The sequence below is a fragment of the Cystoisospora suis genome (assembly GCF_002600585.1).
Source record: "Cystoisospora suis strain Wien I chromosome Unknown contig_3321, whole genome shotgun sequence".
Lineage (NCBI taxonomy): Eukaryota > Apicomplexa > Conoidasida > Eucoccidiorida > Sarcocystidae > Cystoisospora > Cystoisospora suis.
The window spans coordinates 19,542-32,987 of NW_027156116.1; the positions used below are offsets into that span (position 1 = coordinate 19,542).

Below are 13,446 nucleotides of genomic sequence, written 5' to 3' on the forward strand. Positions count from 1 at the left end.
GGACCAGTTGAGTTTGTCAGCAAATTCGGTTGCCACGACATTCCCGTTGTTCTGAGGATTGTACGTATTTGCGGTGCATGACCGACCCCCTTTCCTTGCTTGACTTGTTTCGGTGAGAGTTAACGTCATGTTCTGGGAGTAAACGACAACGTCCTACACTTCACCCTCGGACAGAAAAACCACGGCTAGATTTCTGTACCGAGAGTTATAACGACTGAAAATTGTCAAGGCTACAGGGGAAAGCATGTGTTTCATACATAAGGACACATTAGAGATGGCTAGGCGCTAAGACAAGGATCAGCACATGCGGGTGGAAGTGTCAGTAGGAGTCCGGGGTGACTATCCTTTCTTGGTCTAACAGCTGCCATTTCCCTTGGAGCTCGCTGAACGGAAGGAGAAACCAGCAGACTTTCAAGGCACGGAAGACGCGACCAGCAGTTCCCTGAATAAGAACGAAATATATACTCGGTATCAACTCAAACCCCTGCAATAATCTCCTACTCGTACAGGCCAGTACTACAACAGCGTGTGGAGGTAACCCGCGCGCGATACGGCTACTCTTGCTGACAGTCTCTTGCTCCGAACTGTCTCCTTCCTAACTTCCACTGAGCCTCGTACTGGTAACTCGTGTGGCGGGCTGCATGACCCCAACCATCCGTCTAACGATGAATTGTAGCAGAACGTCTGCCCGAGCCCCTACCGCGCAGCGGTAATGATCGCCGATAGCGGCGCCGCAGGTGCATTCTGCGGAGTACTGGAATCAATCATAGGAGTCTGAGCTCTCTTGACAGGAGACGCTGGAGTTGAAAAACAAGCAAAAAAGAATGTGTGCGAGTCGGCCGCTCCCACGCTTCGGATTCTTGGTCAAGAACGTAGACAAGATCCGGGGAAAACGAGTGTGCCGGGGGAAGTAAGACGGGGAGGTACGGAAAATTGCACCTTCATTTCGCTATGTGTTGGGTCAGGTCGAGGCCTTTTGTGAGAGTCAGTGACGTCTGGATTCGGAGAGAGCGCTGAGCTTCAATTGCCCGTGGGAAACGATGAGTTCTCAGGTGTCCCTGTGACGGATCCGCTTGGGAATAAGTCTTTTCGAAAGCCCATAGGAACTGTGGCCGTCTAGCGCCAATTCTGCTGCAGTCGATGCATCATATTTACGACTACGTCAGAGCTTTGATTTCGAATAGTACAACCATGTGAAAGCTCTATACGTCTACCAACTACTTCTCGCATGACTCAACAACCTTTCCTCACTGGGTAAAGCGATAAGGGTCCAACGCGTATCGCTAACAGCTGATCGAATGAGATGATCTTTGCTGCCTACTGGCACGTAATATCACTCCAAGGAACTGTCACTTGCTCGTGCTCGCTAGCTAGAATGATGAGTCTCGGGTGACGGTCTTTCCAGCCGACCCGAGAAATTCTTCCTCCACCAGCACACATTGGACAGCTCGGCATTGCAGAAAGATGCTCACTATGACTGCTCTTCTTAGCCAGTTTCAAAAAACCTCCATGTCGGCGTAGAACTTTCTGTACTTTTGACGGCTACTAGGGGTACCTGTATATCACCGGTACTGTTCTCGGTGTATAATCGGAGAAGCAGGCTGTCGTCTTGTCTTTGAGTAGTATTCTCACGGAAGGTTAATGGCATCTCATTCGAGGATTCGTCGAGAAGAAATGAGTTTGTATTTCTTCTGTATCTGCAGTTCGGCTCCGTATATATCAGTAAGAAATCATTCGAAACCACCTGTAGTCACTCTGAAAGCCAAAGAAGGAGTGAGTCTACAAGGAAGGAGGCCGGTATCTCAGTATCCTAGCATGTCGATAAACCCAGCTCGGTCTGTCTCTCTCTCTCTTCTACCCTGAACTACGAAGTCTTATGCGGGGATGAAAGAAACAAGAATGAGTCTCATCCAGCGACGTTTACGTACCCTCTTACTCCTCGCATCTCGTCACTCGACCAGCTTCGTTTCCGAACTCATTCAGTGTCTCTCCCTCCCTCTCAGTCTTCGGATTTTGAAAGAAAAGAGAAAAGCAGAAAGGCTACGGTGTCGTATTGACGCTGAGACTTTTCTCCTCTTTTTTTCCGAGTGTTCGAATGAAGGCGTTACCACTGACTGCCATCTTGTCCGAGTGTTTCTTTTTCTTTTCTTCTTCTGCTTTTTCGACAAGAATTGCCTCTCTCTTCATCCAGATTTTTGGATTTTCTCTCTGCTGACCAAAAACAAGCGTCCGGTGGACTGGATGGAGAGAGGGAGGAAGGATTCTCCTCGTTCTTCTTGAGATATTTGACGAGACTTCCGGGGGGGTTTCCTCAACGAAAGAAACTCATAGAAATACATTCGTTTTCTTTCAGCGTTTTTCTGTCTTTACGGAACAAACGAAGCCAGTCGCGCTTCTTTGGTTGCTTTTCGCCTGCCCCTCCTCTTCAACTTCGATATCTCTTTTACACTACGTCTTCTCCCCATAAGGTTATCTATCTTGTTTTTCTTCTTTCACATCCATCTCTCAGGTCTCTTGCCTTCCTTTACTCATTGTCTTTCTACTTTTTTTAGAGGTGTGTTCCAGCCTCGCCTTCTTCTCGGGGCACGGCTTTCTTCTCCGTCAGACCTCCTGTTTGTGTTTCGTTACCGAAGCATTTCAACTCATAGACCACTCTTGTACACTGTTTTGAAAGTACGGAGAAGAAGTCTCCTCCATTAAAAGGTTCAGTCCTTCTCCATCGTCACCCGGTCTTTGACACGCAGGCCTTCTGCTGCTCATCGTGCGTCCATACACTAGCAACTTCGCCCGTCTTTCGTTGAATCGATATGGACTGCTTTTACGTCTGAAAAGACAATCCCAGGAACTACTCTGAAGAGATTCGGTCTATTTGGCGCTCCTGGGTCAAGTCGTAGCGGTAAATCGCATGCTTTCCATACACGTATCTCTACTCATTTGAACGTCATCGAGTGAGGGATATAGTATGTGGGTGTCAGTTCATCTTTTTTCTTGGAATGTAGTCAAGATGTCTGGCCGCATCTGTCTGAATCTTCTTCAGGTCTTTCCTCTTTTTCCTCGTGTCTCTCGCCGTCACACATTGTGAATGAAGAAGATTCCGTTCTTCTTCTCCCGATGCCTTGGAGGCCTCATCTTCTACTGTAGGTACAATACTTATAGAGAAGATGCAGGCACCTTCAACGAAAAGCTCAGAAAGAGAGGAGCATAGCAGCTCAGATGGAAGCGACAGGCAATACAGCGACGTCTCAAATGAAGGAGAGACGGAGAAAGAATCGAGGGAGAGAAAGAAGCCGGATCAGGGGTCGTTGTATCGTGGCGATAGTGACTGTAAGAGAAAAATTTCTTCGCCAGTTTTAAAGGGTGCGCAGAACAAGACAGAAGAAGAAGAAAGAAAACATTCGACATCTGAGCAGGGTGTAGTCTTATGTTGTTCTCTTTCTTCTACTAAAATGAAAGCTGGTTCGAGCCGTTCGGAAATGCCTTCTGTGAAGGACGAAGGCGATGGCAACATCTCTGGAAGTCCAAGAGGAGAGGGCGGAGGAGGAGGAGGTCGGGATAGTCGTGCTCAAGCGAGTCAACAAGAAGGTGAAGGAAATTCACATCTTAAAAAGGGACAGGGTTGTTCAGGTGTACATACACCACCTTCGCCGCTGTCCCAGCATCAGTCGCAGTGTTGTCCTTCATCGAATGGCAGACGAGGGAAACACCATTCTCCTACAAATGTCTCGGGGTCTCTTCAACATTCCTCTTCTTGCCATTCAATGAACTCTTCATCTAGTACCACTCCTTCTTCTTCTTTTCATTCAAGTCAAGGTCAGTATAGCATCTGTATATCCTCTTCTTCATCTCCCCGTTCCTCCTCCTCCTCCACCGCCACCCCCACAGCTCGGTTATCCGCTTCTCATGCTCCTATCTGTATCGGAGGGTCTTCTCCTTCTTCTTCGTCTTCTAGTTCCTCGTCGTCGTCTCTTTCTTCCACATCTACCTCATCTTGTAGCCATCGTCAGCAGTCTCCTTCTCATGGAAGTCTATCTCCTTCTTCCCACCACACAGGGGGAGGGGCACATCATGCCTCCGTAAGTCTTCCTTGTGCAGCTGCTGCTTCATCGCACCATACATCTTCTTCTTCTTCTGCTTCTCCTTCGTCTACCCGAGGAGCATCGGGTTCTTCTTCTCCTTTGTTCACCTGCTTTTCTTCATCTCCATCGTCTTCTTCTTCTTCCTCTCCGACAGGCGCTCATCCTGGGCACAGTAGTCACACTCCGAGTACAGTTGGCTTAGCTCTCTCGAAGCTGAACTCGCCACCGCGCCGCTTGTCTCCTACAGCTTTATCTCCACGAGCCTTTTCTCCTTCTGCCCTTTCCTCTCCATCTTTATCGCCGTCATGCGTCTCACCCCAATCCATGCCTTGCCCTGGGTGTCCACCTATCCCGTCTTCTCACCCTATAAGCGATCCTGAACTCGACGATGAATTCCCTCCCTCATCTTTCTATCTACACCAAGGCGGTACTAGTACTACTAGTACTACTAGCAGTAGTAGCCAGCAGCAGCAAGCACAGCAGCAGCCCTTTGATGTTCTATGTCGTTTTCCAGCCCCACCCTCATCGCATTTCCTTTCTCCTACTTCTTCTTCCTCCTGTTCCTCTTCCTCTCCACAAGGAAATGGACTAGCCACAGGAGCACCTCCTGGTGGAGGAGGAGGAGGAAGTCTCTCTCCTAACAGTCATGCCCATCACCCTCACTATCACTCGCATTCTCCGGCCCCGTCTTCTCCTCTCTTACTTACTGCATCCACATCTCCACAGTTTCATAGTAGTACTTCCACTCATACCGTCAGTTCCTCTTCTTCAACTTCGGGAAATTCTGCCTTAAGTACCTCTTCTTGTTCCTCATCACTGCCGCCACCGTCAAGTCTAGGAGTAGGGGGAGGAGGAAGTCTAGCTGGGGCAGTTGGCTCATGTGGGCATTGTGGATGTAGTAGTGACTGTTATATTCCCACCGCTTCAGCTTTAGAAGCATCTGCCGAAAACACCTGGTGTACATGCAGCTGCCACTACACTTCATATCCACGAGGAGGAGGAGGAGGATCAGGTGGAATAGATATAGGTCACCAAGCGATTGCAACAGGAGCAGGAGTAGGGATGTGTTCCTCTCATTATTTCTCTGGAAGTGGAGGATGTTTAACTCCTCCGATGGCCTCTCATCATGTCCATCATTTACTCCATCATCTTCGTCAGCGGTCTCCAGGGAAATCAGGCACTGGAGGTGTAGGGACACCCGGCCATTCACTATCCTCATCTCAGCACCACCCCTCCCACCCCCATATGACGACTCCTACTTCTCCTTCACGCGGCTCTCCTCATAGTAGATCTCCACCTATGACATGTGGCACAGGGGCACATTCTTCTTCTCCTGGAACAGCCGGTCCTCGTGGGGTTCTTTCTGATCATCCGAACGCAGAGATCTCTTCATCGATGTCTCTCTCAGCAGCTCAGCATTCTCATTCTACTTCTTCTCCATCGTCTAGAGAGTCAGAGGGAAGAGGCGGCGGATTCTCTTCTCCTTTATCAAAGTCCACATCTCCTTCCGCTTCTCGTTCTCACAGTCCTAGCAAGCTGTCGTTACCTGAGAGTGCAGTACAAAGTCGTTCATCTTCTTCAGGAGCGAGAGGTAGTGGCACCGCGGGTGGTGCAGGGGGAATCTCATCTCCGAGAGGAAGTAGCGGAGAGGGCTCGAGTATGTCGCCCTCTTCTTTTCAGAAGAGCGAGAATGATGATGGTGTCTCTCACAAAAGTAGAAGGGCTGTAGCACTTCAGGAAAAGGATGACCAGAAAAGGGCCCATGATGGTCTTTCACAAGTGGACAAGAAAACGGAAGACAATAGGGGTGTAGAGAACAAAGCGGCCGGAGTTAGGGGAGGGACGGAAGGAGATGGACAGTCTTTCTCTGTCGCTGATAGTAGGGTTGTCGAGTCTCTTGACAAGAAGAAGAAGATCTCTGTTCCAGAAGAAGCAACACGCAGAGCCTCAAGTCCTAGAGAAGGGTAAGCTGAGCTATGCAGAAGGCACACATCGGTCTCTTCGCCGGACTCGAGCTTCTCCGGTGTATGTACAGTGTTGTGTGTACACTGGAGCTTCTCCACTGGACGTACAGTTTCCGGTTCATGTAGACTGGAGGTTCCCGAGTGTATGAACAACTTCTCGAGTCGCTTCTCCGTACCGTGTCTGGTGTATCTAGACTGTAGGTTTTCAAATGTATGTAGGATGTCTCGAGTGTATATACACCGTAGCTTCTCCGCTGTATGTACAGTTGCTAGTGTCTATACACTGAGGGTTCTCGAGTGTATGTACAGTCTCTTGAGTGTATGTACACCGTAGCTTCTCCGGTGTATCCACAGCTTCCGGTGTACACAGACTCTGGGTTCTCGAGTGTATCCACAGCGTCTTGAGCGTGTGAACCCGGTATGTTCTCGAGTGTGTGTACCGTTTCTCGTGGGTGTGGAACGTAGGTTCTCGGGTGTATGTCCAGCTTCCTGAGTGTATGTACACCGTGGGTTCTCCCCCCCCCATCGGTATCTTTTCGGTCGGCTGCTGGTGTGTAGAACGGCCTTTTCTTCTTTTCTGTGTTGTTCTTTCTCTTCAGTCCTTCCCCTTTAGATCAGATTTTGAGTCATGCCCGTGGGGGTCTCCGTGGTGGTTTGTGCTCTTTACCTCGAGAGGAGGACCCGCCCGTGTCTAAACTGCAACATCGCCGTGGAGGTAGCAGGAGTGCAGACTCTTATGTCACGTATTCACCTGGCCATACACATCCTGAATCTTCTTCTAGGAAGGACGAAAAGTCAGCAGGTGAACCAAAAATAAAAGACGGAAGCTCGGAGATTCCTGCTGTCTCTTCTTCTTCCTTCTCCCCTCTGTCTCACGAAGAAAGACACGAAGAAGGAGATGTCGATTTTGCCGGAGTGACGTCTCTACACGAGAAGGATCCTCGTTGCTTCTCTTCTGAGTTGGAGAAAGAGACAGCTAGAAAGATGAGCGATGCCGGTCTGAGAGAGAAGAACCGGCTCGAGGAGGGTATGATAGAAGGTGGAAGACTGAATGATGAGAGAGTGTACTCTAAAACGACTCATTCTCTCAAGGATGCTGGAGAGGAAGAAGAAAGGAAAACTTCTCTTCTGTCCATAGGCGAAACCTCTGAGGAATCGCAGAAGGATCGATCTTCTTCTTTTTCTTCAATGAATGATACGGATGACCATCATAGAGAGGAAGCGACTCACACGTCGTTCGAAGAAGAAAAGAAGATCTCGATTTCTTCCATGTGTACTGACAGGTCCTCTCTTTCCGTAGGACAATCTTCTTATGGAGAATGCAAGCAAGCGCCTGACGTGAAAGCATCACTCATCTCTCTTTCTCCTTCTTCTTCTTCTTCCTCTCGATCTTGGGCAGGTGGCCTGGAGACAAGACATCTCCAGCAAGAAGAAGAAGAACAAGGAGGAGGAGATGTTTCTAGCGGAAATGAAAGAGCGGATCTCTCCCTCTCACACACCCCACACGTCTCTTCTTCCTCTTCTTCTTCAGCACATGTCTCCTCCCTTCAAAGGCATGTGAACCCACGTCTTGACAACTCTGGCGGGGATCTCCTTGACGTAGGGGAGGAGATAAGACTTGATGTAGAAGAGAAAGATCATCTTTTCGATGAAGAAGAAAGGTTGCAAGAGAATCTAATTTCTTCTTTTCAAGAGAATCGCGTGCTCGTAGTCACAGGGCGAAGTCCTTCGAGGGAGAGTGATCTTCAAGAGAAGCTTAAGAAGAAAGACAGCCATGAGGAAAGTAGCGATGAACATGGAAAAGAGAAGTTAGGTATGTCGTCCTCTCTTCATTCAGAAGAAGATTCAGAGAAACTCCTTGATGCGACCAAAGGAGAGGTTTCTTCGAGTGGCGATGCTCCTCTCCCTCTCCTTTCAGAGACTTCCATCGAGAACAGAGAAGAAGAAAGAGAGGTGACGTCTGGACGGACGAGAGAAGAAGAAGGTGAGGAGAATGGAGATACTGCTCGAGTCGTTCAGCAAGTAGTGGATCAGAGGGACCCCGCTGTCGTTGACAGCCCTTATGCCTTCTTCAGGCCTAGAAGAGAAGATGAGGAAGAGAAGAAGACTCGAGAAGAAAGCAGACCCTTTGGGGAGAAGGAGAAAGATGAACTTCATCTTCAAGAAGGAAGAGAACTTCATGAAGGTAACGAAGAGGATTTGCACTCTGCTTTCTTCAACAGCCCCCTGCCTCATCAAGAAAAGAAAGAAGAGAGAGCACAAGAAGCAGAGGAAGAAGAGAATGAAAACGGAGTCATAACACTACAGAAAGAAGATAGAGATTCGGAAGACGACAAGCTTCATCTTGACGAGATAGATGAAAAGGGTGAGAAGAAAGATGTCTCCCATTCAATCCCGATCCCGTCTCTTGCTTCTTCGTCTTCTTCTTCAGCAGAAGAAGATGAGCTATCATCTTTTTCCTCTCATTTTCATGCCCCGCCGAGATATTCTTCCTATACAGATGATGATTCAGAAGAAACCGTTGAAGAGGATGAAGAAGATGAAGATCTTTCTCTACCTTTATCTCCTTCATTCTCTTCATCTTCTTCTCGTCCTATAGATGAACTTGTGTACGTCTATATCGATCCTCATACAGGGCATCGAGAAGAGTTTCTTGCTTACTACCATCGGGATCAGAATAGCATCGATTATGACGGCAACTCATTCCCAAGTGTACAGACATGGGTCCAATGGATCGAAGCCGGGGGAGGCCCGCGATCTCCTCTCACTCCTCCTCCTCCCCCTTCTTTCTTGTCTCTTAACGAAAGAGAAGAGAACGATGACCAGCAAGCAGTGCATTATCATCCGCATCATAACGCTCATCATTCATCTAGCTGTTGCGAAGAAGACAACGAGGAAGAAGAGGAAGAAAAAGAAGAAAAGGGCACTTTCAAAGAAGCAAAGGACGCGTCAACTGGCATGTTAAGAGTCAATCACGGGACAGCGATCACGAGTACTACTAGGACGGCTAATACAGGCGAAGGAGAAGAAAGAAGAAGAGAAGTCTTCGAATCTACAGGAGAAGTGAGGAGAAAGAAAAATCGTCGAGACGATGGAGAAGATGAGGGGGTTCTTCTTCTTCAAAGAGAGAATGATTCTCCGTGTATTGGAGAAACCTGTTTTGACGAAGGAGGTGTAGCTCAACATTCTTCTTCTCTGGCCCTGCATCGAGAGGCAGTCGTAGAAGAAGAAGAAGAGGAGGAAGAAGAAAATTTGCTATTGAGTTTGAAGAATGAAGAAGAAGAAGAAGAAAGAAGTCGAAGAAGAAGAAGACCCTTCATGTTTGTGGGAGGAGGAAAAGAAGGAGGAGGAGGGAAACAAGGGAGAGAAGGGGGAAAGAGAGGAATAGGAGAAGAAGAAAGCTTGCATCATAATTATCTTACAAGCAGTAGTAGTAATAGTAGTAGTGATAGCAGTACGAGTAGTAGTAGTAGCGAGGATGACGAAGAAGAAGAAGAAAGAGAGAATGAACAAGTTCTCGATAGAAGAGATTTCCCACAGCATTCCTTCGATCCCCAGCATTACCGTGATACTAAAGCTTCTCAGTCATTCTCGTTTTCGCCCTCTTATATCTCGGATGAGCATGTGAAGAGAGGGATACAAAGGGTACTACAGGCTAAAGATTCGCGTCTTTTCATTCAGGAAAGAGAAAAGAAGAAAGAAACAGAAAGAGAGGAAGATGAAGGAGAAGAAAATGACCCTTCTCTTCATTCTTCTCCTCATCAAAGAGATGTGCACAAAGAAGAACCGAGCGAAGATTCTCTCTTTCACTCTGTCCACTCTCCGGATTGGTATACATCTGCCTTTCCTTCTGCTACGGTCCCTACGTCACCTCCGCCTGATATAGAAGGAGAAAGAAAGACAGGAGCAAGTCGTTCGAAGAGCGCAGATGGAGAGGCCGACTATCGGAGCTCAAGAAGAAGAATAAGAGATGAAGAAGAGGGTCCTTTTTCTCATAGTCGTGAGAAGGAGACGTCTGCGGGGGGGATGAAAAGAACGGAGAAAATTCTCGAGAGATTAGATAGAAAGCTCCATGACGAAGGCCTCTCTTCTTATCTCAGCGAGGAATCCATCCGTTCTTCTTCTTATGATGATAATGGAAGGCAAAGAAAGAGAGAAGAAGAAGAAGCACAGACTTGTCGGTGTGAAGAAGAAGAGGAGAAAGAAGGGAAAGAGAGAGAGAAGACTGCAATCGAAGATGAAGAAGAAGGGAAAGAGAAGAAGAAATGGAAAGATCAGGCGACAGGGAGGAGGAGGAGAAGAAAAGAGGAAGAGGAAGAACAAGAAGAGAGTGAAAAGAAGCTTTTCTTTCATAAACATGAAGATGAAAGAGAAGGAACGACTCATAAGGAGAGAATGAATAAGAAGAAGACGAGAAACAAGAAGGAAGCGGAATTGAAAGAAGAAGTAAAAAGAGAAATCTCGACAGAAGAAGAAGAAGGAAAGAGCTCCTCCTCTGATCATTCCACAATGATCTTCACTCCATCCTTCGATTCTGACCTCTCTACATCTCCATGGATCGCTTTCAAAGAAGAGGAAGAAGAAGAAGAAAAAGAAGAAGATGAGAACCCCATTCAAGATTTGTATCATGCTTTCTTCTCTTCTTCTCCTTCGCCCGTGGATGAAGTAGAGAGTGATCAAGTCTTCGAAAAATCTGAGAAGTGGTTCTCTACTGATATCTGTGTAGGCCAGTCTTCTTTAGCTTCTTCTTCTTCTTCTTCTCTCCAGAAGACGAAGAAGAACTCCCCAGAAGGAAGATGTGACTCTCCAGAAGAAAGCAGTCAAAGAGATAGGTCTCTGGCGACGAGTAGTTTCGAGACAGGACTTGCGTCTAAAGTGATCCAAAGAAAATCCGAAAATGACATGTTCCTCATGGAAAGTCCGGGGGCCAGTGAAGTTCTCTATAAGGCTGACCACCACAATAATTCCCCCAAGAAGAATGAGGCTCACCTCACTGGAGTACTAGTGGTAGAAGAAGAGGATGGTCGAGGTGTACATACACCTGATCTAGTCAGCAATGGGAACGGGAGTTGTTCTGTCGAGGGGGGGGAAGAAGATCCCTTCACTTCTCCTTTGATAGATCCTTTCGTAACCTCCTCGACTCCAGGGAAGGAAGACGAAGAACGTACAACAGTCTTCTTATCCAACTTTCTTGAAGAAGAAGAAGAAAAGAAAAAGAAGAAAAGGGGAAATGAGCTCAACTCACCTCCAAGTGGCACTCTCTTCAGCCCCAAGACAGATGCTGACCTTACCTCTCCGGGAATACTCGCCTCTTCTTCTTCTCCTCCTCCTCACCTTTCTTCTTCTTCTCCTCCTCCTCACCTTTCTTCTTCTTCTTCTATTGCCATCTCATCGAATATCACCTCTACTTTCTAAAGCTGGGAATCCACACTTCAATTATCTGCGATTGATAAAGCATCTCTCCATCACCTCTTGTAAAAGAACTTTTCTTTCTCTTCTCCCCCTTCATGTCTGTTTGCGCCTCTGCCATTCTATCTATCTCAATTCCCGTGTGTCTATTAAACGTGTTTCTTCCTTCTTTTTCTGGAGCGCGTCTATGTCCGCATGTCTTCTCTTCGGGTGTATATACACCCACCCCTGGGTATGTGTTTGGGCGAGTAGAAGATCTCGTTCAAAACATTCTCCGTTTACATACAGATCGAGTCCTGCAGTTTACGTTTTCTACTTCTCAGACTGGAGATGTGAGAGGAGATTGATCTCTGTCAAGAGTGTGGAGATAAACGAAGAGAAGGAAAGAAATAGAGAAAGAACAAGAGACTTCTGTCGTAGAATCGATTGTATATAGGAGAGGCTTGTTGATCGATTCATATTATTACAGGCATTTTGACAAGAGAAGAAGAAAAGCTCTAGAATTCAACTGTATAGAGAGGTAGGAGGCTCGGGACAGAAAGGCATGACGACCTTCCTACACTTGCCGGAGATCGAAGTATACATTCATAGATAGATCTAGGCGTGTGAATGAGCCGGCTGGGCTATTGTAGGAGAATAGATCTGTAGACAAGTGTAGATGCATGCATCTACCTCATGGTAAGATTAAGATAATAGGGAGGTCACTCCAGTCTATCTCTCTCTCTGTTCTCTCATCACGTGTACGGACTCATCTCCTCACCCATTGTATATCTTTCTCGCAACGTGTATCTATCTATCTATCTTTAACCTACCTATATATATATATGGAAACATATGTTTTTCTCTGGAGAGCAGCGGGTGTACATACACCTGATAAATATTGGCTGACAGTAGGTAGTTGTCTAGTCAAAGTGAGGAGAGAATACTTCTTTCGCTGAGAGATAGATATCTCAGGGGACTGGGAAACCGGGCTCCTCCATCCATTCTTCCTTTCTTCTTTTCATAGAAGGCTAGATAGATGATGCCATTAGACCGGAGAGATCTTGGTATGCTCACGAGGGAGCTTGAATTGTATTGCCCCATACCTCCACAGCCAAGAAAGAGACTGTGACGCGCTCTCTTCCTTGCCACCAACGCCAATTCCTTCTTTTTCCCATCTTTTTCATTGAAACTTCTTCTTTCTCTCTTTCTCTCACGTTCCTCGCCAAGTCATATCTACGTAGGTATGTACGAATGTCTATGTATCTATGTATATGTCTATAAGATGAAACAGATAGACGGAAGGTCTGTCTGTTTGGTTCCTTTGTATAACTTGCTGAACTTCGTTCATATAAAGAAGAAGAAAAATCAGCCAGGAAAGTCATGAAAGAGAAAGAGAGAGAGCTGAAGCTTTTCTCCTTTTCTACCGATGGACATGGAGAATTTTGACAGCCTGCTTGTATTACTATGCTATAGCACCACGACCCTCATAACGTTGACGAGCGAGTAGGAGTAGTAGCTTTCCTTACATGAATTGGCTGTCATCCCCAACGCATCTCCTGTACTCTACATACTCCTTCCTATCTCTCTCTCTCTTCTACTGTATTTCAGTCCAACTCCTCGAAACACCCGGGGGTATCTTTTCAGCTCGAAGGGACTCGCCTTCTTCTCATCCCTACATCCCTGTAGAGAGAGATATACAGATATCAATAGGTAGTTAGAGTTATCTTTGTTTATATCTATATAGATCTACATCTGTATATCTCCCTATACTCATATGTCGATCTCTATTTTTCGGTGTATAGACGTGTATGTATTCCTGTCTAGAGAAAGACACGTGTAGAGATGTAGGAGAGATTTCGATTAGACCTCTTTCCTTCTTTTTCATTCATTCATGGGGTGTATGACAAGAGGGCCTCTCTCTCTCGTAAGTCACCGGTTCCTTGTCTCCCCCGCACGCAGTTTGATCGATCTCTCTTCGTTTGAGCCTTTCTTCAACTCATGTGAACGAAGAGAGA

General features: G+C 46.8%; 1 protein-coding gene across 1 annotated transcript; it reads left to right on the forward strand.

The window, feature by feature from the left end:
• The first annotated feature begins 1,718 nt into the window (after window positions 1-1,718).
• CSUI_006547 (uncharacterized protein) lies at window positions 1,719-12,572 on the forward strand. The gene is made up of 2 exons (XM_068066703.1): window positions 1,719-6,040; window positions 6,640-12,572. The coding sequence occupies exons 1-2, from the start codon at window positions 3,162-3,164 to the stop codon at window positions 11,453-11,455; spliced, it is 7,695 nt and encodes a 2,564-aa protein (XP_067921326.1). The 5' UTR covers window positions 1,719-3,161; the 3' UTR covers window positions 11,456-12,572.
• The last annotated feature ends 874 nt before the right edge of the window (window positions 12,573-13,446 follow it).

Coding starts and splice junctions, on each gene's coding strand:
- CSUI_006547 (XM_068066703.1), top strand. CDS start 3,162: ATGCAGGCACCTTCAACGAAAAGCTCAGAAAGAGAGGAGCATAGCAGC. Junction 6,041..6,639: donor GCCTCAAGTCCTAGAGAAGG/GTAAGCTGAGCT, acceptor CTTTCTCTTCAG/TCCTTCCCCTTTAGATCAGA.